Source organism: Anabas testudineus, chromosome 10 (genome assembly GCF_900324465.2).
Source record: "Anabas testudineus chromosome 10, fAnaTes1.2, whole genome shotgun sequence".
NCBI classification, from domain to species: Eukaryota; Metazoa; Chordata; class Actinopteri; order Anabantiformes; family Anabantidae; genus Anabas; species Anabas testudineus.
Genome location: NC_046619.1, coordinates 17,428,756 through 17,446,352, shown reverse-complemented (window position 1 = coordinate 17,446,352; position 17,597 = coordinate 17,428,756). Strand labels below are relative to the sequence as shown.

Here is a 17,597-nt window from a genome sequence, read left to right as displayed (position 1 = left end):
GTACTTTTTCAGCCCAGTTTTTATCATAATACAGAAAAATTAAGGTAATAGCCATTTGTTTGATTAAATTGAGGAATAAGCCCTTTGAGAGCTTAATGCGTTATGCCAGAGTTTTAATGGATTATACGACCTGGGACAAAAGCCTGGTGTTGAGTCAGTGTTGTCGATGTCAAGTCAAAAATGAATTAATTTTTTTTTTTTGTTAAAAAAAGTGCAAAACCACTACAGGAGGAGTCAAAGCAACTGTGCGTGGTACTGTCAGTATTTTATTTTGAAACGTTGGAGCAGAAGTTGTGTTTCATCCAGGCGAGTTTGACTCTGGTCACAGCCGATCAAACACAGAACAATGGACCGTGCAGGGGGGACATCAGGGGAGAGGTGAGGAGCCTGCAGTGTCGGGGCGGAGAGCAGCCGAGCCAACCACTTCAGGCAGCTGAAAATTGGGCAGACAGACACAGAACAGACAGACTGAAAGGTCATACAAGGATACAGTATGTAACCACAAATATATAAGGAATATGCAGAAATAAACTATATCATGAGAGTTCGACTAATTAACTGCAAGGGCGGAAATATTTTACAGGTGCATTTATATATTTAACAATAATTTAATTAATAAATTAATTGACATGTTAATTAATTAACTAATTAACATGTTAATTAATTAATTAAAACATAGACTAGTTACTAGTCCATGTTTTAATTTACTTTACGTTACTACACCATTAAAGTGACCAATGATAATCAAGCGGCGATTTGGATGGACCAATCATCTTCCGCGCCGAGGAGACCCTGGCCAATCAGAATCCAGAATAACTGCGTACATTTGCGCGCCCCTGACTGTCGTCGAGTCGTGAGAGAAAAAAGTTCTTTGAATCCAGAAATCCTGAGGAAAACCACGAACTGGTCACTAATTATATTATCAGGTGTTAAATTTATGTGGTTTGCGTATTAGTGATCGTAGTTGATTAGTTTTGGTTGGAACGTCAGTTGTTAGCTTGATGCTATGCTAATGGGTCTTGTTAATGTTAGCAAGTCATGAGGTTTAACGTTAACGGTAGCTAGCTAAAGTCGGACAGGATTTCATAAACACACATTAGTTTTTCAGGTGTCTGTCACATTTGTTTATAATTGTAGTATATTGTTAGTCGACAAATGTAACAGTGGTCAAAATTGTTCTGTAGTAGACCAATGAAATACTGCTTTTTCAATAAAGCTAGCTATTCATCTGTAAGTTAAGGTGCTAGCTAGGAGTGGTCTTGTAACCTAACTAGAGCTGATACTAATTGTTTGTCCTTTCCCTCATGATACTTATCCTGTCTCTGCCAAAATCAGATTCATCTTACAATCCCTGGTGCCACTTTGACCCATAATGACGAGTGGAGACTCAATACTGGACAGGTAAGGTTAGCCCAGTCCAGCTCATACTTTACCGGGGCATCTGAATGTTTACCTTAACTTTACAGCCTCCTGTCATGAAGTTAGAATATGTAATGTTATAGCTCTTGAATGCATTTTGCGTTCAGTCCAAAACTAGCCAAACTCTTTCCAGTCTTGATAAAGTGCTGAAACAGCATCTAGTGTGCAGTCAGTATTGCACAGAAGATGAAACTGAATAGACAAGATAAATGGAGTAAACTTCACTGATGTTAACTTTAGGGAACACAATCTGTTCCTCTAGGTAACTCCATCCTAAAATATTGATCTCCCATTAATGCCATTGTGTGATTGTCTAACTGAAGACTTGATGGGTATGAAGTGTTAATTAGATGTATAATGATCTAAAGCTTATTGTCTTGATTTGGTTTTCTTTCTTGTTTATTAGTCTTGAGGAGTTGGATGACTTCTCGGACTCTGGCAGTGATTATGAGACCACGATTAAATCCAAAAAGAGGAGAAAACGGGCAATGCTTGGACCTCAGGTAAATTATTAATATTATGCTTTTGTAAATGGTGGTTTGAACAGGGCCATGATCTTATTTTCAGTTTTTTGGTATTAAAACAATCTGCATAATTGTTATCTCTCAGTTCTAAAACACCAAAAGGGCTTTACCATAGACACACTAGCCAGTAGATGTCTGATATAAGACTACATCTTATCTTGCTCTAGCTACCAGTAATTCAGTTGACCACATCAATTATCTTTGAATCCCCTGCTGAGCTGCCCTTCCATCTTTCCTTTATTCGAAGCCACCCAAGAAACCCAGGCGTAAAGCTGCACAGAAGGTGATGTCCAACCACAGTAGTAGTCCCATCCCCTCTTCTGTAGACCCCTCAGTACAACAACGGCAAGTCTCCCGGGGGAGATCCAGGCAGGTTTCTCCTAAACGTGTGAGAAGAGTGAATGAGGGGAACCAGGATATCAGTGCAGAGAATATCTACGAAGCAGTCTGCTCTGGAAAGAGTGCTATGGTGGTGAGCAAACACTCAGCTATATAGCACAGAGGGAATGTGGTACAGAGAAATATATGAAGTGAGGGAGGTGCTGAAGGAGGCATGTGTAATGAGGAGAGGAACACGTTCTAAGATCTTGCAATGAGGGAGATTATCATGTGCTGTTAGCAGCTGACTGATGTGGTACTATGGAATTGCCTTTGATACGCAAAGAGGAAGGATTGGGTTGTCAGTGATTGACAGCATGCGCCCATCCCTACCATTGTTATGCTGTGGCCAGTCTCTTATGGACTAAGCCTAGAAAAGAGGGACAATATAACAATAGAAAGACAAAAAAGTGCAGTGAGCAGTAATAAAAAGAGTCTGTCACTACTGTATAGAGCACCAACACAATGCAGGTGGTGATTCTGGGTGAGGGCCTGCTCTCATACATCACATTCAGTGAATGTGGTTACAGTTAATCAAATTTAATCTTTTTTGAAAAGGCTTCTCAGCACTCGGCTAAATGTTTCTACTTTTATAATTCTCCACACAACAGATGGCCTGAACCAGTGTCTTTGTATGTATAATGCTGTCACGGTTGAAAATAATTATGCAAAAGAGTCAGCAAAGAAAGCTAAAATCCATGTTATTCAAATTATATATTGTTATTATATCCATGTGTGCTTTGATCTGAGGCCAGCATTCTCATTGGTGGTTGTCTCCCTGTCAATTTTAAGACTTTGGTGGACGAGTGGCTGGACAGCTACAAGCGAAGTCGGGAGGCGGGGCTGCTGGTGCTCATCAACTTCATTGTTCAGTCTTGTGGATGCAAAGGTCAGAGGTCAAGAGGGAGGTTGAAAGATGGGTTGTTGGGAGTGAGGGTCAAAGTTCAATAGATTATCCTTCCAATTTCAGCGTAGGCAGTGTTCAGTAGTCAGTCGCAGCATTAACCTTTAGTTCCTGTGTCCAGGTGTGGTTAGCAGAGAGATGTTTGACAGCATGCAGAACGCTGAGATCATCAGTACACTAACCAAAGAGTTCAATGAGGTGAGGAAAGGAAAGCTCAGGTTTAGACATAGAGCTGAGAAACTGAATTGATCTACATATTCATATGCAGTAAAGCGTGATGAAACATACTAATTAAAATCTACTGCTAATGAGTTAACCGCTGATGTATTTGTCATTAGCAGAACAAACCACATACTTCTGTTCCAAACAACTGTACTAATCACTGGGTAAGGCATTTCCTCTGTTTTCTGTTGTCCTCCAGGATTCAGTGAACTATCCTCTGAGCACTCCAGGCCCCCAGCTAAAACGCTTCAAATCTGGGCTCTGTGAATTTGCTCAAGTTCTGGTGCGTTCCAGTCAGAATAGCTTCATTTATGATGAATACCTCTTCCCTTCCCTGCTGTCCCTGCTCACCGGCCTGTCTGACTCTCAGGTCAGAGCCTTCAGACACACAAGTACCCTGCTAGGTAAGGATATCGGTACATTACACACACACACAAAACTGCTTATACAGGGGCGGTTGTGATTATGGTATTGAGCCTACATTTTTTGATTGATGATCACCTTTATTAATAATTATACTATATTATACTGTATTGTGTATATTTTAGTCAAAACTTCTTTTCCTGTGATACCAGAGATTTTTGCCTGCTGCTGTGGCCAGCAGAACAAACTCCTTCCTTTAAATCTGTTTTAATCACTAGTGAAGTTCTTTTGTTCTACCATAATGTGCTGCTTCTGTATAACTTTCTTTCTTGTTTCTTATTGTTCTGTTTTGAATCACCTGCTTTTCTTTTTTTGGGTACAGCCTACTGTGTAAATGTTTACTGTGATTCCCATTAAGGATGCCTGCTGTGTGCCAATGTTAAAAGCAAAAAATCAATGTAATCATGAAATGTAAAGTGGCAGGAAGCAGGTGGCTTTGTCTCCAGTCCACTTCTGGCTTCATTAAAGGATTAATTCATTTTTTTTTTTTTTTTTGTCTGGTTCTTATTTTGTTTTGTTTTGTTTCAACAAAGTGCGAAACATTACCCTTCTTGCCCCCTGAGATTCACTACATACACAGATTTTGTGTTGGTCTGTGAGTGACGCCTAGCTGTGTCTGTCTGCATGTTTTTCTCTGATAGCCATGAAACTGATGACCGGGCTGGTAAAAGTAACTGTGATAGTGTCTGTTCAGCTGCAGACCACCCAGCGGCAATACGACATGGAAAACAGCAAGAGGATGCACGACAGAGCTTCTGACAGACTGGAGGAGCTGCAGGCCAGAGTTAGTGAGGTGACCAGAGTGCAAACACACTTTTACATAAACATTCAGGTCAGGATATTAAAGTGAAGTGATATTGTCTCTATGAGGAAAATCTTGGAGGTTTTATTTTTTTTATTTATTTGTTTTTAGAGAGTGTTCCAAGATTGTTTCTGTTTGCTCGAAGTGATTAAACAGAAATATACATATTGAAGAGACTCTAGTAGATCCAACACTCACTGCTTGTTGCATGCAGGTTGTTTATTTGCTGTTATTAAAACTGAGGATACCTTTGTTCCTTTTTTTTGTCTGTGTGATGATATCACCCATAATCTCTCAATAGACTGATGTATATATGCCAATATTTAATACTTAGTCTCTATGAAACCTGGAAAAACATTAATATGAGGAATATTTTTAGTTATGATCATCAGTCCTCAAGGCAATAAGAAGTTTGCTGCAGCTGATGTACAGGTGCTATGTACAGTCAATGGAAATAAACATAAATGTTTTGAATGACTAAGCTGATTTGTTTTTTGCTGTGCTGGTGATGTATATTGATATGTGTTTTATACAAATATGCTGTAGCTGCGGGAGAACAAAGAAGAGCTTTCCTCCCTGATGAATGCCACCTTTCGTGGAGTCTTTGTGCACCGTTACCGGGACAGACTGCCTGAGATCCGGGCGGCATGCATTGAGGAATTGGGCTTGTGGCTGAAAACTGACCCTGAAGACTTCCTCAATGATGGATGTCTTAAATACCTGGGATGGACCCTTCATGATAAGGTTAAACACAGTCACGGGGCTAAACCATAGAAAAATCATTTCAAAGAATAAGTTCACTGTCGTGTCGTTCCTAATGGTTTCATCCATGTGTCTCAGAAGTAGCAGCTATCTGTCTGCATTTCTCCAGGCCAGCAGCAAATGATAACAGTGACTGCACCACATAGAGAACTGGCCATTCTAGATTGAGCCACTTATTTTATTTTTATTTGTTATAGGCTTTGACATTCTCTCACCCCAGAAAAAATCACAGACACACACTAGCACAAAGACACGTCTCCTATAAATTCGAGGACGAATCTGTATGCAGTTCAGAGAAAGTATAAGTGTTACTGTACACTCTTCTTTCCCTCAGCAAAGTCCAGTGCGTCTGCAGTGTGTGCGTGCCCTGCAGGGTCTGTACCAAGAGAAGGAATTCATTGGCCGCCTGGAGCTTTTCACCAGCAGATTTAAAGTGAGGCATCCCTCTGGATTGAACCCGTACCTCATTTAATGCCTCTATTCTCCCTCCTTTTTCTCCTCTATCTGTCTGTGTGTCTGTCTCAGCATCACTTTAATCTATTGTTGCTGCTTATTGTATTGTTACTATTATGTTGCCTTCTATATCTCCCTTCCCAGTATTTTGTTACCCCACCCCCTATTTCCTTTCCTATTTTTCTTTCTTGTCAGTCCCGTTTGTTGTTATGGTCTCTTCTTTTGTCTGGGCATGTGTCTGGGTGCATTAATTGCTGCCAATTACTGATGGTTAATAAGCTCTTCTCAAACACATCAAAACCCTCTTAAGTCACATGTGCTACAGCAGATAAATGGTTTTCATTCCATGGCTTAGTGCCTAATCGGTGGTTTGGTGTGTATGTGCATGTATGTCTGTTAGTGTGGGCATGTTTATGCATGCCTGTGCATGTCATTTATGTCTGTCTGCCTGCCTATTTGCATGATTGTGAATTTGTCTGTGTGTACCACTGCATATCTGAATGTGTGTGTCTGTGTGTTTAGGAGAGGATCCTCAGCATGGTGCTGGACAAGGACCCAGACGTGGCAGTGGAAGTAGTCAATCTGTTGCTGCTGATCCAACAGTGAGGGTTTCTGCATTGCTTGTGGTTTCTTTGTGCCACTATCTCTAGTATATTAGTAGAGTACAGGAATGTCATATTTTTGATCAAAACATATTAATTCTAGTAGATATTACTCATAATAATATAAAACAAAAAATTGAATTTTTCCTTTTTTGCATTTACTATTTTAAGCTTTATTTACAGCAGTGTTTTATTCAAAAGCAGCGTAGCGTGTCGTTAATACTACTATACAAATGTTTTATTCAGGTTCTTGAGAAACTCCTCAAGAAGTAAAATTAAGTATTAATAAAAGATGAAAATAATAGCAAACTGTAAGTATATCTTGGTCGTCTACAATTGATTCCAAGTTAATTCACGAGACAATAGAAGTGTAATGGTTACTCAGAATTGTGATAACACTGTTTGTCGTGCTTGCTGATGACTCACAACATCATGTTTGCCAATATTTCACACCCCTGGCTGAAGTCAGGTGTAAATTAGATATAGATACAAATCACTTGCCAAGAGACGATGAAAGGTTTTCAGTGCAACACTCACTATCTTGACCTGTATCTGAATATATGTATCATTATGCAGGAGGACAGAGGAAGGCCTGAGAGAGGAGGAGTGTAGCCACATCTATCCCCTGGTTTATGCTTCACACAGAGGCCTGGCGTCTGCAGCTGGTGTCTTCCTCTACAGCAAGTATGTTTTGATTCTTTTATTTTTAGCTATGTTTTTTACACTTTGCTGTTTGTTGTCTAAATATTAATCAAAGTTTTAATACTTCAAGAAGAAATATTAAAACGTTGTACTTTAGCATAGAATTGCACTTTTCAGTTATCAACTAACCTAATCTTTCATCCTGTCTCTACTTACAAATTTCTTTGTGGTTAATGTAAAAATAATTCTTAGGTTATGTGTCTGTGTGTATGTCAGACTGAAAAGCGTGATTTCCAGTGACAACCAGGAGAATCTAAAAAGTGACAATGCAGCCTTCTTTCAAATCCTCATCTCCTTTTACATCCAGAGTGAGGTAGATTTCCCTCTCTTTCCCTTAGTTCTCTCTCTCTCTCTCTGATCTGTTTCTCCCTCTGTTTGAAATGAGAATGATTTGACAATGTGTTAGAAGAGAGAAGGGAGAGTAATAATTGGAAGTTTTGTAAAAAAATGTCTGGATATAGTTTTAACTGCAAGTCACACATTCATGGATTAAAATAAATCATGATCATTGTAATAGAAATGCTGTAACACACTGGTGCGTGACACCTAAAATAAATCTGAATCAACTCATTGGCTCTCTTGACAGTTCCACGAGCATGGGGCGTACATGGTGGACAGTATGTGGGGGGTGGCAGGATCTGAGTTGAGAGACTGGGAAACGATGACGACATTCCTGCTACAGGAGGCTGGTGAGGAGCAAGATAAGGCTGTGTACATATGACAGGCAGTCAGAACTGTACTCATTACTTAGAGGGTTGGACTCAGTCAGTGCAGACAAGATGTCTTAAGATGAAAACAGTATATACTTTAGGGTAATTCTCAGGTTTTACCACACTCACACTTCTAGTCTGCTCCCCCTCTCAACTGGTGCTGCTTTGTGTTGTCACCCACTCAGCTCTGCTCCTGTCTCAACTTCTGTGTTGTCAGGTCTGATGTATGAGGAGGAGGGGGCTCTCATAGAGCTGATGATGTGTGCCATCAGACAGGCAGCACAGGCAACTCCACCTGTTGGGAGAACTCAGGGCAAAAAGATGGTAACACATACAGATAAATATGTGCATATTTCTCTGTACTTTATGGAACAGTGGAGCATGGGGGCGAGTAAAATGTCAGTTTTATTTGATGTTTGCATAATAAAGTCTGTTTTAAACTAGCATATGCTATTTTCTAACACTAAAAATGAATAATTGAGATATGAGAATAGAGATGTCTGTTACAATAAATTATATTATTACCTCACTCTCAGGCGATGTCCCATTAAATTTGATTTATTACAGTGATTAACGACCCTGACAAACTTACTTAAAATGTTGCATATTGTTTGAATATTACTGTACTACAGTCAGTAAATAAATGTCGGGTCTCTCTCATATTCAAAGATGTTTTCTTGTTCATGTATATGTGGTCCTATAACACATAGTACACATAGTACCCACGGTCTTTTCTCTGCACACATGGACATATAGAACTTCTTACCTGTTTCTATTCCTGGAATTAGTTCCTGAGTACAAAGGATAAGAAGATGCAGGAACAAGACAGGAGACGTATCACCACACACTTCATCCCTTTACTTCCTCAGCTACTAGCAAAGGTATACAGTCAAGTCTCACTTAACATACTTGATATTGCAAGTTAAGTCTAATACAAAACTACTTAGTAATTACTGTGCTACTGTCATTAATATTGCTATTGTCATGTCTAGTTATCTATAGACTTACTTTTGGTATTATTAAATACCAAAACTAATGTATGTGCTTTTACTCCTTCACCCTTTGCTACCCTGCAGTACTCGGCAGATGCACGGAAGGTGAGCCTTCTTCTCAAAGCGCCCCTCTACTTTGACCTGGAGATGTATAACAGTGCTCAGTGGTTGGAAAAGGTAGGAGGACTTAGACGGTAGAATTTCTCTAAATAGGTTGTTAAAATTTCTCCTGCAGTTACTCTGTACATAATGGGCCTTTGAAGCATTATCTGCCTTTAATTTCATCCTCCTTGACCCACTTCAATATGCTGTCTTCTTTTGTATGCCTGAGATGGTAGTCTAATAAGGAAAAAATGAAAATTATTAAAGGCAAGGGTCTGGCTGCTGGCGCTCAGAGAGAGAAATTTTATAAATTATTTCTGTCCTATATAGGCCTTCAGGGTTAATCGTGTATGATAACACAAGGGAAAAAACTAAACATAATGAAGTAATGAAAGCAGAACATGTTGCTGGTTTAAAAACACATGGGAGGTTTTAGTTGATGAGCTCACCTGTGGCAGCCAACAGACACTGAACCAATGGGGGGGTGGACACACATAATGGATATCCAGCTGGGATGTAGCTAGTTTATTTATTTTATTTTTTTTTAAAGGAAATGTATTGGCACAAATTACTTGATGACACAATTTTAGTAAGCTAGGGATGCACAATGTACGTCCATAATAAAAGTGGATAACAGTAGTTTTAAATGTAATACAAAGTGTATACTCTTAAAGACTCACCCAATGTCCTTCAGTGTTTGTCTTATGTCTATGTAATTCCAACTTCCACTTAACCCTTCCCTCTCAGCATCTGGATCTTCTGCTGTCCCAAGTTTGTGGCATTGTGGAGAAGCACACTGAGCTGGCTGTGCTGCAGGCCTGTGCCCACCTTGCTAGTGCCCTTTGCTCCGACCGCTACACCTTCTCCTCCCGCGCACACTTGGCATTCAGCCAGCTGATGGATGGTCTGTCTGAATGCTTCAGCACCTATTTGAGTGAACTGCTGCAGGTGAGTGAGCGTGTTCATGTAGCTTACACACGTACACATCTACTATATAAGTTTATTAACACCTGGATAAGAGTAATGCAGTCTAATGACATTACAGTAGTCCTCTTCGTTGCAGGTTGTGTGACAGTGACATGGTTCTAATAAGGTGTCTACCAAATTAATATCAGCAATGCTAAGCTAAATAACACCCTTCTTAAACTCAGTTCATCAGCACCACAAATGTCAGTCTCTGAAATTATCATGCAGTTGAGACAACGCCTCTCATCACATCATCACCTTTACTAACTATGGAAACATTGGATCTTCTGTTTGTGTCCTTAGGGTACTGCAGATGATGATGACATATACAGTGCAGCCACTGCATTGAAAAGGATTGCTGCCTTGAGCAGGTAAGTGTGCTTATAACACACTTGATGGTGGTAGCACAGTCTTCTGTATTTTTCTTAACCAGAAGTGTGTGTGTGTGTGTGTGTGTGTGTGTGTGTGTGTGTGTGTGTGTGTGTGTGTGTGTGTGTGTGTGTGTGTGTGTGTGTGTGTGTGTGTTTTGTTTGAATGGTTGTTGTCCAGTGCCAAGGACCCAACAGGCTGGAAGCTGTTTGACTCCTGTCTTGAGCTCCTGAAGAGCAGGATGGAGTCCAGAGAGCTCGACAAAGAGGTTTATCTAGTCAAATTTACTAACAGAGCACATTTGAAAACAGCAGGGAAATGTTAGTATTAAGATTTATAAAAACAATAGTTTTTATTTTATGAAATTAAATTAAATTAATTAGATAGCTAAAATAAAGCAGCTGTTTAAAGGTGAGTCAGGATTCGTGGCAGCAGATTGGAAAAATCTCACAGTGAGAGTTAGAAAGTTCTGAGGTATATCAGAGTTTCTCTGCACACAGTAAGGCCCCGATCAGACCAAATGGTTATTGCTGGTTGCAAAACGCATGGTGCATCGCTCTACCTTTTTTGTTAAAGCCTACACAGTTTTAAAAAAGAGCAGCTTGTTGCGTCTTTTGAATTGTTACTAGGCAACAACACTGTCTTGAGCCTGACTGCTAAAACATATACTTACACATTTATGTAAACATTCATTTATCTAAACATTTGCATAAAAATGCGCAGTCTGAGGGCACCTGGTCTGTTCTGATAGAGGATAGGTGACTAGTAAATAAGTTGGAGACAGAGAACTGTGTAGGTACCGGACCCCCAGATGGAGAGGAGAGCACGGGGAGCACTGGCTGGTCCATGAATTTACCATCATCACATGGATAGTCATTTTATTTCGGCCTGTGGTTTAACAATCAGTCAGGTCTCTTAATTAATCTGATTGGACAATAATAAAAAAACAAAACAAACAATAATAAATAATAATGCACATGACTTTTTTAAGTTTTTGGAGGACTTGAAAAGTGGAAAAATGCAAGGTGCTCAGCAATGCAAAAGCATTAGTGGCATGCTTCAGTCTCTTTTTTATGGTAAATCATTTTTCAGTTCAGAAGAAAATATTTTTGCCATTTGCAGAACGGTCTCTATAAAAGCTGATTTATTTATATATTTATTTTTAACTTTGTTTTGGGTCATTGCAGCTCATGGTGTCAGCTCTGAAATGTGCAGCCTTTCACCTGATGTGGGCTAAAGTGAACGCCGTCAACTCCAAGCCAGCTGAGGTGCTCATCTGATATTATAAAAGAGAGCTACGTTTTTCTGCATTAAGTGTTTAGAAATAGTCTGACCTTCTCTCAGTCATTCACACACTCACTCCAGGGAGTGTATGAGATAAAACGACCCACATGATTAATACTTCCATGGCCTGTCTCATCACAGCCAACCCGAGGTGGCCATGTTGGCAGTTTGTGTGCACACGTGGGACTTTTTTCATCTGTGTAGTTCGACAATTAACCAGCTGCACAAGACAGCAGACAATTAACACAGCAACCTATTAGTGTGCATCCAAATCTCATCCTTTCTACTCATTTGTACTTTTTCTACTGGCATTTTCACATGAAAATGACAGTAGATATTCAGTTTTATTTATATAGTGCCAAATCACAACAGATCCTTTCATCGTGTTAAATAAATTTTATTCCCTGTCAGTCTTCATGTTTTGTGTCATCACTCAAATTAGCAGTGGTTTCCTTCTGTTTAGTGTAGTAAATTAGCCTGTCTTGAATTTCATACCTGTCGAACACACAAAAATATACACATTAATATTATGATAATATCTTTCTTTGTGCCTCTGTTATTTGATTTTTTTTTTCTTTTGTGTCAGGCTGAGCTGAAGTGTCTGAAAAAGGAAGTGCGTTTATTCAGCAGAGTCTGTCAAACATGTCTGTCTGTGAACCAGCCTGATATCAGAGATCAGGTAAGAGCTTTGTTACAGTGGGAACACTCAACTTTCAAGTCTCCCTTTTAGAATCAGTACACAAAGATATAATGAATGGTTTAAAACACTGTATAATTTAGTTGCACGTAGCTTTTACAAAAGTCTCGGCTGTGCCTTCTTTAGTGTGCAGTTGTTTTTCAGTTTCATGATGTAGTCCTCTCAAATCTTCACTGATAATGAGTGTCAATCAACTTATCACCGTCTGTAATAAGAGGTGCCATTTAGTGAGAGCACGCAAGTATGTTGATGCAGTTATAGACACTTAGAAGTGCTCACAACATTATAACTTAACATTATAGTGTGTTGCAAAGCATTTATTAAAGGTTTATATACTGTACTTATCCATGTTAAATGTACTTTGGGAAGTGAAAGTACAGTGTTATCAGAATTGCTTTTGCTAAATACTTGAATAAGTGGAAGGAATACGTGGAGCAATATAATTCTCCATATGTGATAACATTTTAAATCTCTATAAAAAATGTTTCTGACACCTTTGCTCTTTTAGTGAAGAGCAAAAAGATATAATCCTTGAAACTAATTACCCCTGTGTGACCCCAAAAAGGGATTTTCATGACTAAGCTGCCTCACCATTTTAATAGTGAGAGCGAATGTAGTGATGGTACATTTTAAATGTGCGTGTGTGCTTCGATCCACAGGCATTTGAGCTTCTGTGCGACTTGCTGCTGTTGTACAGTGTGAACTCAGTCCGCTCTGAACCTGCCCTCCAATCACTGGTCCACCTTCCGTCTGACTCCCTGCGCTCTGAGTTGGCTGCTTTTCTCCTTGACTACGTCTTCACTGATGCTGAAGATGCTGAGCCCGATGGTACTTTAGCACCTAATGATAAAAAATACCCACTCTTAGTCAATATTTGCATAAACTGTGTTGACAATAGTGACAGCTCAGTTACAGATGCACTATTCTCCCTTTTTTAAACTAGTGAATAATGGTGTTGAGGAAAGGAATTTGTTTTCCTTGTGCAAGTGTAGTTTTTTTTTTTTTTTTTTTTTTTGGAAGATGCTCAATTTAAACACTGCCAAAGCTCCCCAAGAGGACTCTAACCTCATTTATGCCTGCAGTCATAGTTTTGATGTCTTTTTTTGACAGTCTTCTCCTGTAACTAATCCTTTTTTCCCCATATTTCACAATATTCTGTCAATTCCCAAGATGTATCCCCGTCTTTCATCCCATACTCTCTTTTTGTCTTATCAACACCTGAAAGCACTTTCTCTCTCACTCCACACATTTGTCAAGCTGACTATTGCTCTGTTCCTGTCCCATCTTCTTCTTTCCTTTCCCATCACTCTAACCTGACTGTTCTCTCTAGGTGAGGGTGAGGAGGAGGTGAAGATAAGTCTTCTCCAGAGGAAGCGTAACCAGCTGGCTGGTTACTGTAAGTTGGTCATCTATGGGGTTCTGGACCTCACTGCCGCTACCGACGTCTTCAAGCACTACAGCAAGGTTCAGCCAGATCTCATGTCTTCTTTGGAAATATTAATTGGTTTAGGAGCACAGGAAATGGTGTGAAATTGAACAAATTAATAATGAAGAGGATGTGTAGGAGAGTGGAGGAGGGTGAGAGAATCTGTTTTAGAGCCAGTGAGGTGCTAAGAATGAGTCAGAGCAACAGTGGTTAAAAGAAGCACAGATGACTAGAACTGAGTGGATTCTTTTTACATTTTTAGACATTTAGTCAGCTCTGGTAATTAAATAGAGTAGTGATCATAATTTTATTTATTTTTAATTTTTTTCGGTTCCGGTTTCTCCAGTACTTCAAAGACTTTGGTGACATCATTAAAGAAACTGTGAGCAGAAGCAAGCTCATCAATCCTGTACAGAGCGCCAAGACGGTCTGTCTGAGTCTGCAGCAGGTGTGCACTTGTTAATAAAATTAGTATTAATGATCTGACTCAATGATTAGACAGATACCTCTAATTGGAAAATGTGTGGTAGCAGTGATCTTTAATGAACACATGGCAACCGTGTCTTACAGGGAATGTATAGTTTGAAAATTGTTGTTAATGATAATACTACCAATAATACTATTCTGGAACTTTTGAAATTGTGTCATTAAGTTCATAAGGCAGCATGCAGCTTTTTCTACTGCAATATATCAAATTGCTTATTTTACTCAAAACAGTTTGTCCCATATGCATTGGTTTGGTTTTCATGCTCTTGCGTGGTACGTTGAATGTAAAGTCATGTTTGTGCATGTGCAGCTGTACTCAGAGATGCTTACGGAGGACCACAGCAGGCAGGATCTCCTTGAAATCAGAGATTTAGCCAAGAGGCTTGCCATGAGTTTTGGCGTCGATCTTAACCGCATCCGCAAACCTCTGGTGGCTCTACACACGTCAGTAACACATATGTTTGACACTTTGATTTTCTACAGATTTTTGTCCACCGTACCCATAAATTCAGTGTTATAAATTCAGTGTTATGCTACAGAGTTTTGTGTGTGTGTGTGTGTGTGTTGCTTTCAGGGATGGTGTACGCTTTGCATTTCGAGAATCCTGGGAAGGGGAGAAGCAACATCCAAATGTGACCTTCTTGGAAATTCTCAGCGAGTTCAGTTTCAAGCTGCTGCAACAAGACCGCGCTCAGCTGTGAGAAACTAAAAGACAAGAAAAGTACAAAACAAGAAAAATTATTTGCTGAGTCCAGAGTCAGTGTTGTACTATTAACAACATGGAGAGAAATAATAAATGACTGAATGTTTTTTGATTTACAAACTGCTGGACTGAGCTGCTGAGTTAAACTTTGTAGACATAAAATAATCCAAAGTAACTAAACTAATATTTATAGTTGTTTAATGGATTAATTGGTTAAATTAGTAATTGGTAAATAGTAGAAGCCTGTAAAAACAGAACCAGTCTACATAAACAAAGGTTTCCTTGGTCTTTGTTCTCATCTCGCCCACTGTGTTGTTTCTGCTCAGGGTAGAGTTTCTGAAGTCAGAGTGTCCCAGTGCTGTCCTCTCCTGGCCGTCTGTCAGAATGTATCGGCGTTCTTTACAGGCTCGCTCCTCTTCCAAACCCAGACAGCAGCAGGAGGAGGAAGCTGATGCTATCTCCTCACATGAAACTCCTGTTGCTAAACGCAGGAGGACCACTGCACCGGGTGAGGTGGATACAGTGATACAGTGACTATGTTGCAGAATCAGTACATTAGCTCTTTTAGCATTGAATCCCTGACCTCAGCAGTGTTAATCATTTCACATTTCCGAGGTTGCTACTCATCAGTAACCTCCTGTAGTGACCTCTGTCTCCACTAGGTTCAGCAGCCAGCGTCACCAGAGACTCCTGGTTGTACAGTAGCAGTATCCACAGCAGCCTGCACACTCCAGCTCTCACCTCCACTGTCCAGAAGCAACCGGCCAAGCAGTTGGCCTCAAGGAAACCCAGAGCCACTGAGTCTGATATTGGTGGCAGTGGTTTAACTGAACTGGAGTCAGAGGATGAGTTCATCTCAGGGTAAGTTAATTTTTCATCATCAACGTGTCTGCAGTTTCCACCATTTCTGTTTCAGAGGTTCCGAAATTACTGCCAGGCACCTGCTAAATTGCCAAAGGATTAATTTGTGTCTGTCAACCAGCCAAGAGTCTGTTCTCTGTTCTGTCCTGAATGAGCAATGTACGCTGTGTTACTGGACAAAGACTGGTTAGTTGGTTAGTAAAAGTATGTTTGTGTTTTTCTTCTTTTGCTTTGTGGTGTTGACATAAAGTCACATTTAGTTTTATCTGTTAACTCTTCTTCAGATAGACGCAGATACAATAGGTAGAATGTAGATGTGTAAATATTTACCAGGTGGTTTCATCATTTCTAACCTAGCCAGCTCTAATTTGTAATGGCATGAGACAAAGATGTCCCAGCTGCCAAAACTCACCAGCTGCTGCTCAATAGGTCACAGATGCGGAAAGTGAAGCCCACCAAACGGTCCCTGCCCCCCTCCAGTCAGACTGGCCCCACTTTGGATCAGCAAGACCTGAACTCCCACCTCACCTTGTAAGACTGAAGTTAGAGACTTTTTTTTAGTATTTAGAAAACGTTAATGTTTGTCTAATTTCTCTGGTGGCTAATATCAGACAATAATAATAATAATGTAATCAGAATGAGATGTTTTCTTCCCAGATTGTCTCTGATTGAGGACGAAAATGCAGAAAGAGAAGAGGCTGAGATTGAGGATTATGAAAGTGACTCTGACCGTGAATCTCCTTATACACTGGTAAAAACACACAAAGCATCATACAATTACAAATGCAGTTTAATTATAAATGAATCAACTTTAAATCCTGTATGTTTTTCTATAGAATTTTGAGGGTTGGCTATAAAATACAGGTTTGATTCTTTCAAGTCTTTATAATCAGTTTATTCATCCTTGGGATTTGTGAAGATGAATACAGACTCATTAATGGATTAGTATAATGAATATAGTACAAATAAATCCAGTATTTGTGGAGCGTGCATCTATTTCTGATGCCAGAGAGTAGTAGTGGAACAGTGCCTCTAGTGGAGCATCAGTGTTTTTTGTGCATGTTTCTTTGCTGTTGTTTCTACATTCCTGCTCAAACTTTCTTGATCCTGATTTTGCTCTGCAGCCTTCTACGCGCCACACTTCAGCCAGTGTCCTGGATGAGCTTTTTGACTGAGGACTCAGACCTGAACCATCTTGGCACCAACAACAGTTCTTGGTTAACAAATCTCTTCTCTGCTGAGTGATTTCTTTACATTTAAGTTTGATTTAAAAATAAGGATGCGTTCACTTAGGAAAAACTTTGAGTTCTTCTGTCAGATTAATTTCAGTCAATTTTGTTGTAATGATTATGAGGTATCGAGTTAAGAATCTCTTACAATTCAATGTGAGAAATGTTTGTGTTCTGAAAAAAAAAAAACTTCTTAAAAAAAGTACCACCATATTCAGGAATTTCCATTAAATATTCCAAATGGTTAAAAGGAAATGTAATATTGATGTTTGTTAAATATTATGTGAAAATCTGTGTTCCACGTGTTGAATTCTGTTTCATATTTAGCACCTTTTGTCATTAATGAACCAGTTAATTTAATGTTTATTAAACAGTGTTCAACTGAGCAAACAAACTGTGTCTTTAATGATCATGTATGTGTTTTAGCACATACATTTACATTATATTATAATTAGAGAGATATCATGTGTAGGATGGGTCAGAAAGGTTTCATACTGATATATAGTTTAAGGTGTGTGTGTGTGTGTGTGTCCTTGACACTTAAAGGTCCTGCTCCCGTTCAAAAAACAAACTAAATTATT

General features: G+C 39.4%; 1 protein-coding gene across 2 annotated transcripts; it reads left to right on the top strand.

The window, feature by feature from the left end:
• Positions 1-820: 820 nt before the first annotated feature.
• On the top strand, positions 821-17,382 carry LOC113160590 (cohesin subunit SA-1). 2 transcript variants are annotated; one of them, XM_026357914.1, is made up of 32 exons: positions 821-926; positions 1,336-1,401; positions 1,826-1,922; positions 2,191-2,415; positions 3,114-3,210; positions 3,347-3,423; positions 3,647-3,851; positions 4,512-4,654; positions 5,219-5,416; positions 5,769-5,867; positions 6,410-6,489; positions 7,066-7,173; positions 7,408-7,504; positions 7,778-7,880; positions 8,119-8,225; positions 8,690-8,782; positions 8,978-9,070; positions 9,743-9,943; positions 10,265-10,332; positions 10,511-10,598; positions 11,518-11,598; positions 12,201-12,293; positions 12,971-13,139; positions 13,642-13,775; positions 14,084-14,185; positions 14,534-14,667; positions 14,798-14,920; positions 15,253-15,434; positions 15,589-15,787; positions 16,217-16,318; positions 16,445-16,538; positions 16,912-17,382. In XM_026357914.1, exons 2-32 carry the CDS (start codon positions 1,373-1,375, stop codon positions 16,960-16,962), a joined length of 3,672 nt encoding a protein of 1,223 aa, XP_026213699.1. In that variant the 5' UTR covers positions 821-926; positions 1,336-1,372; the 3' UTR covers positions 16,963-17,382. The 2 variants fall into 2 exon arrangements, with proteins under 2 accessions (XP_026213699.1, XP_026213698.1); XM_026357913.1 differs by having other exon boundaries at positions 4,512-4,663.
• Positions 17,383-17,597: the final 215 nt, after the last annotated feature.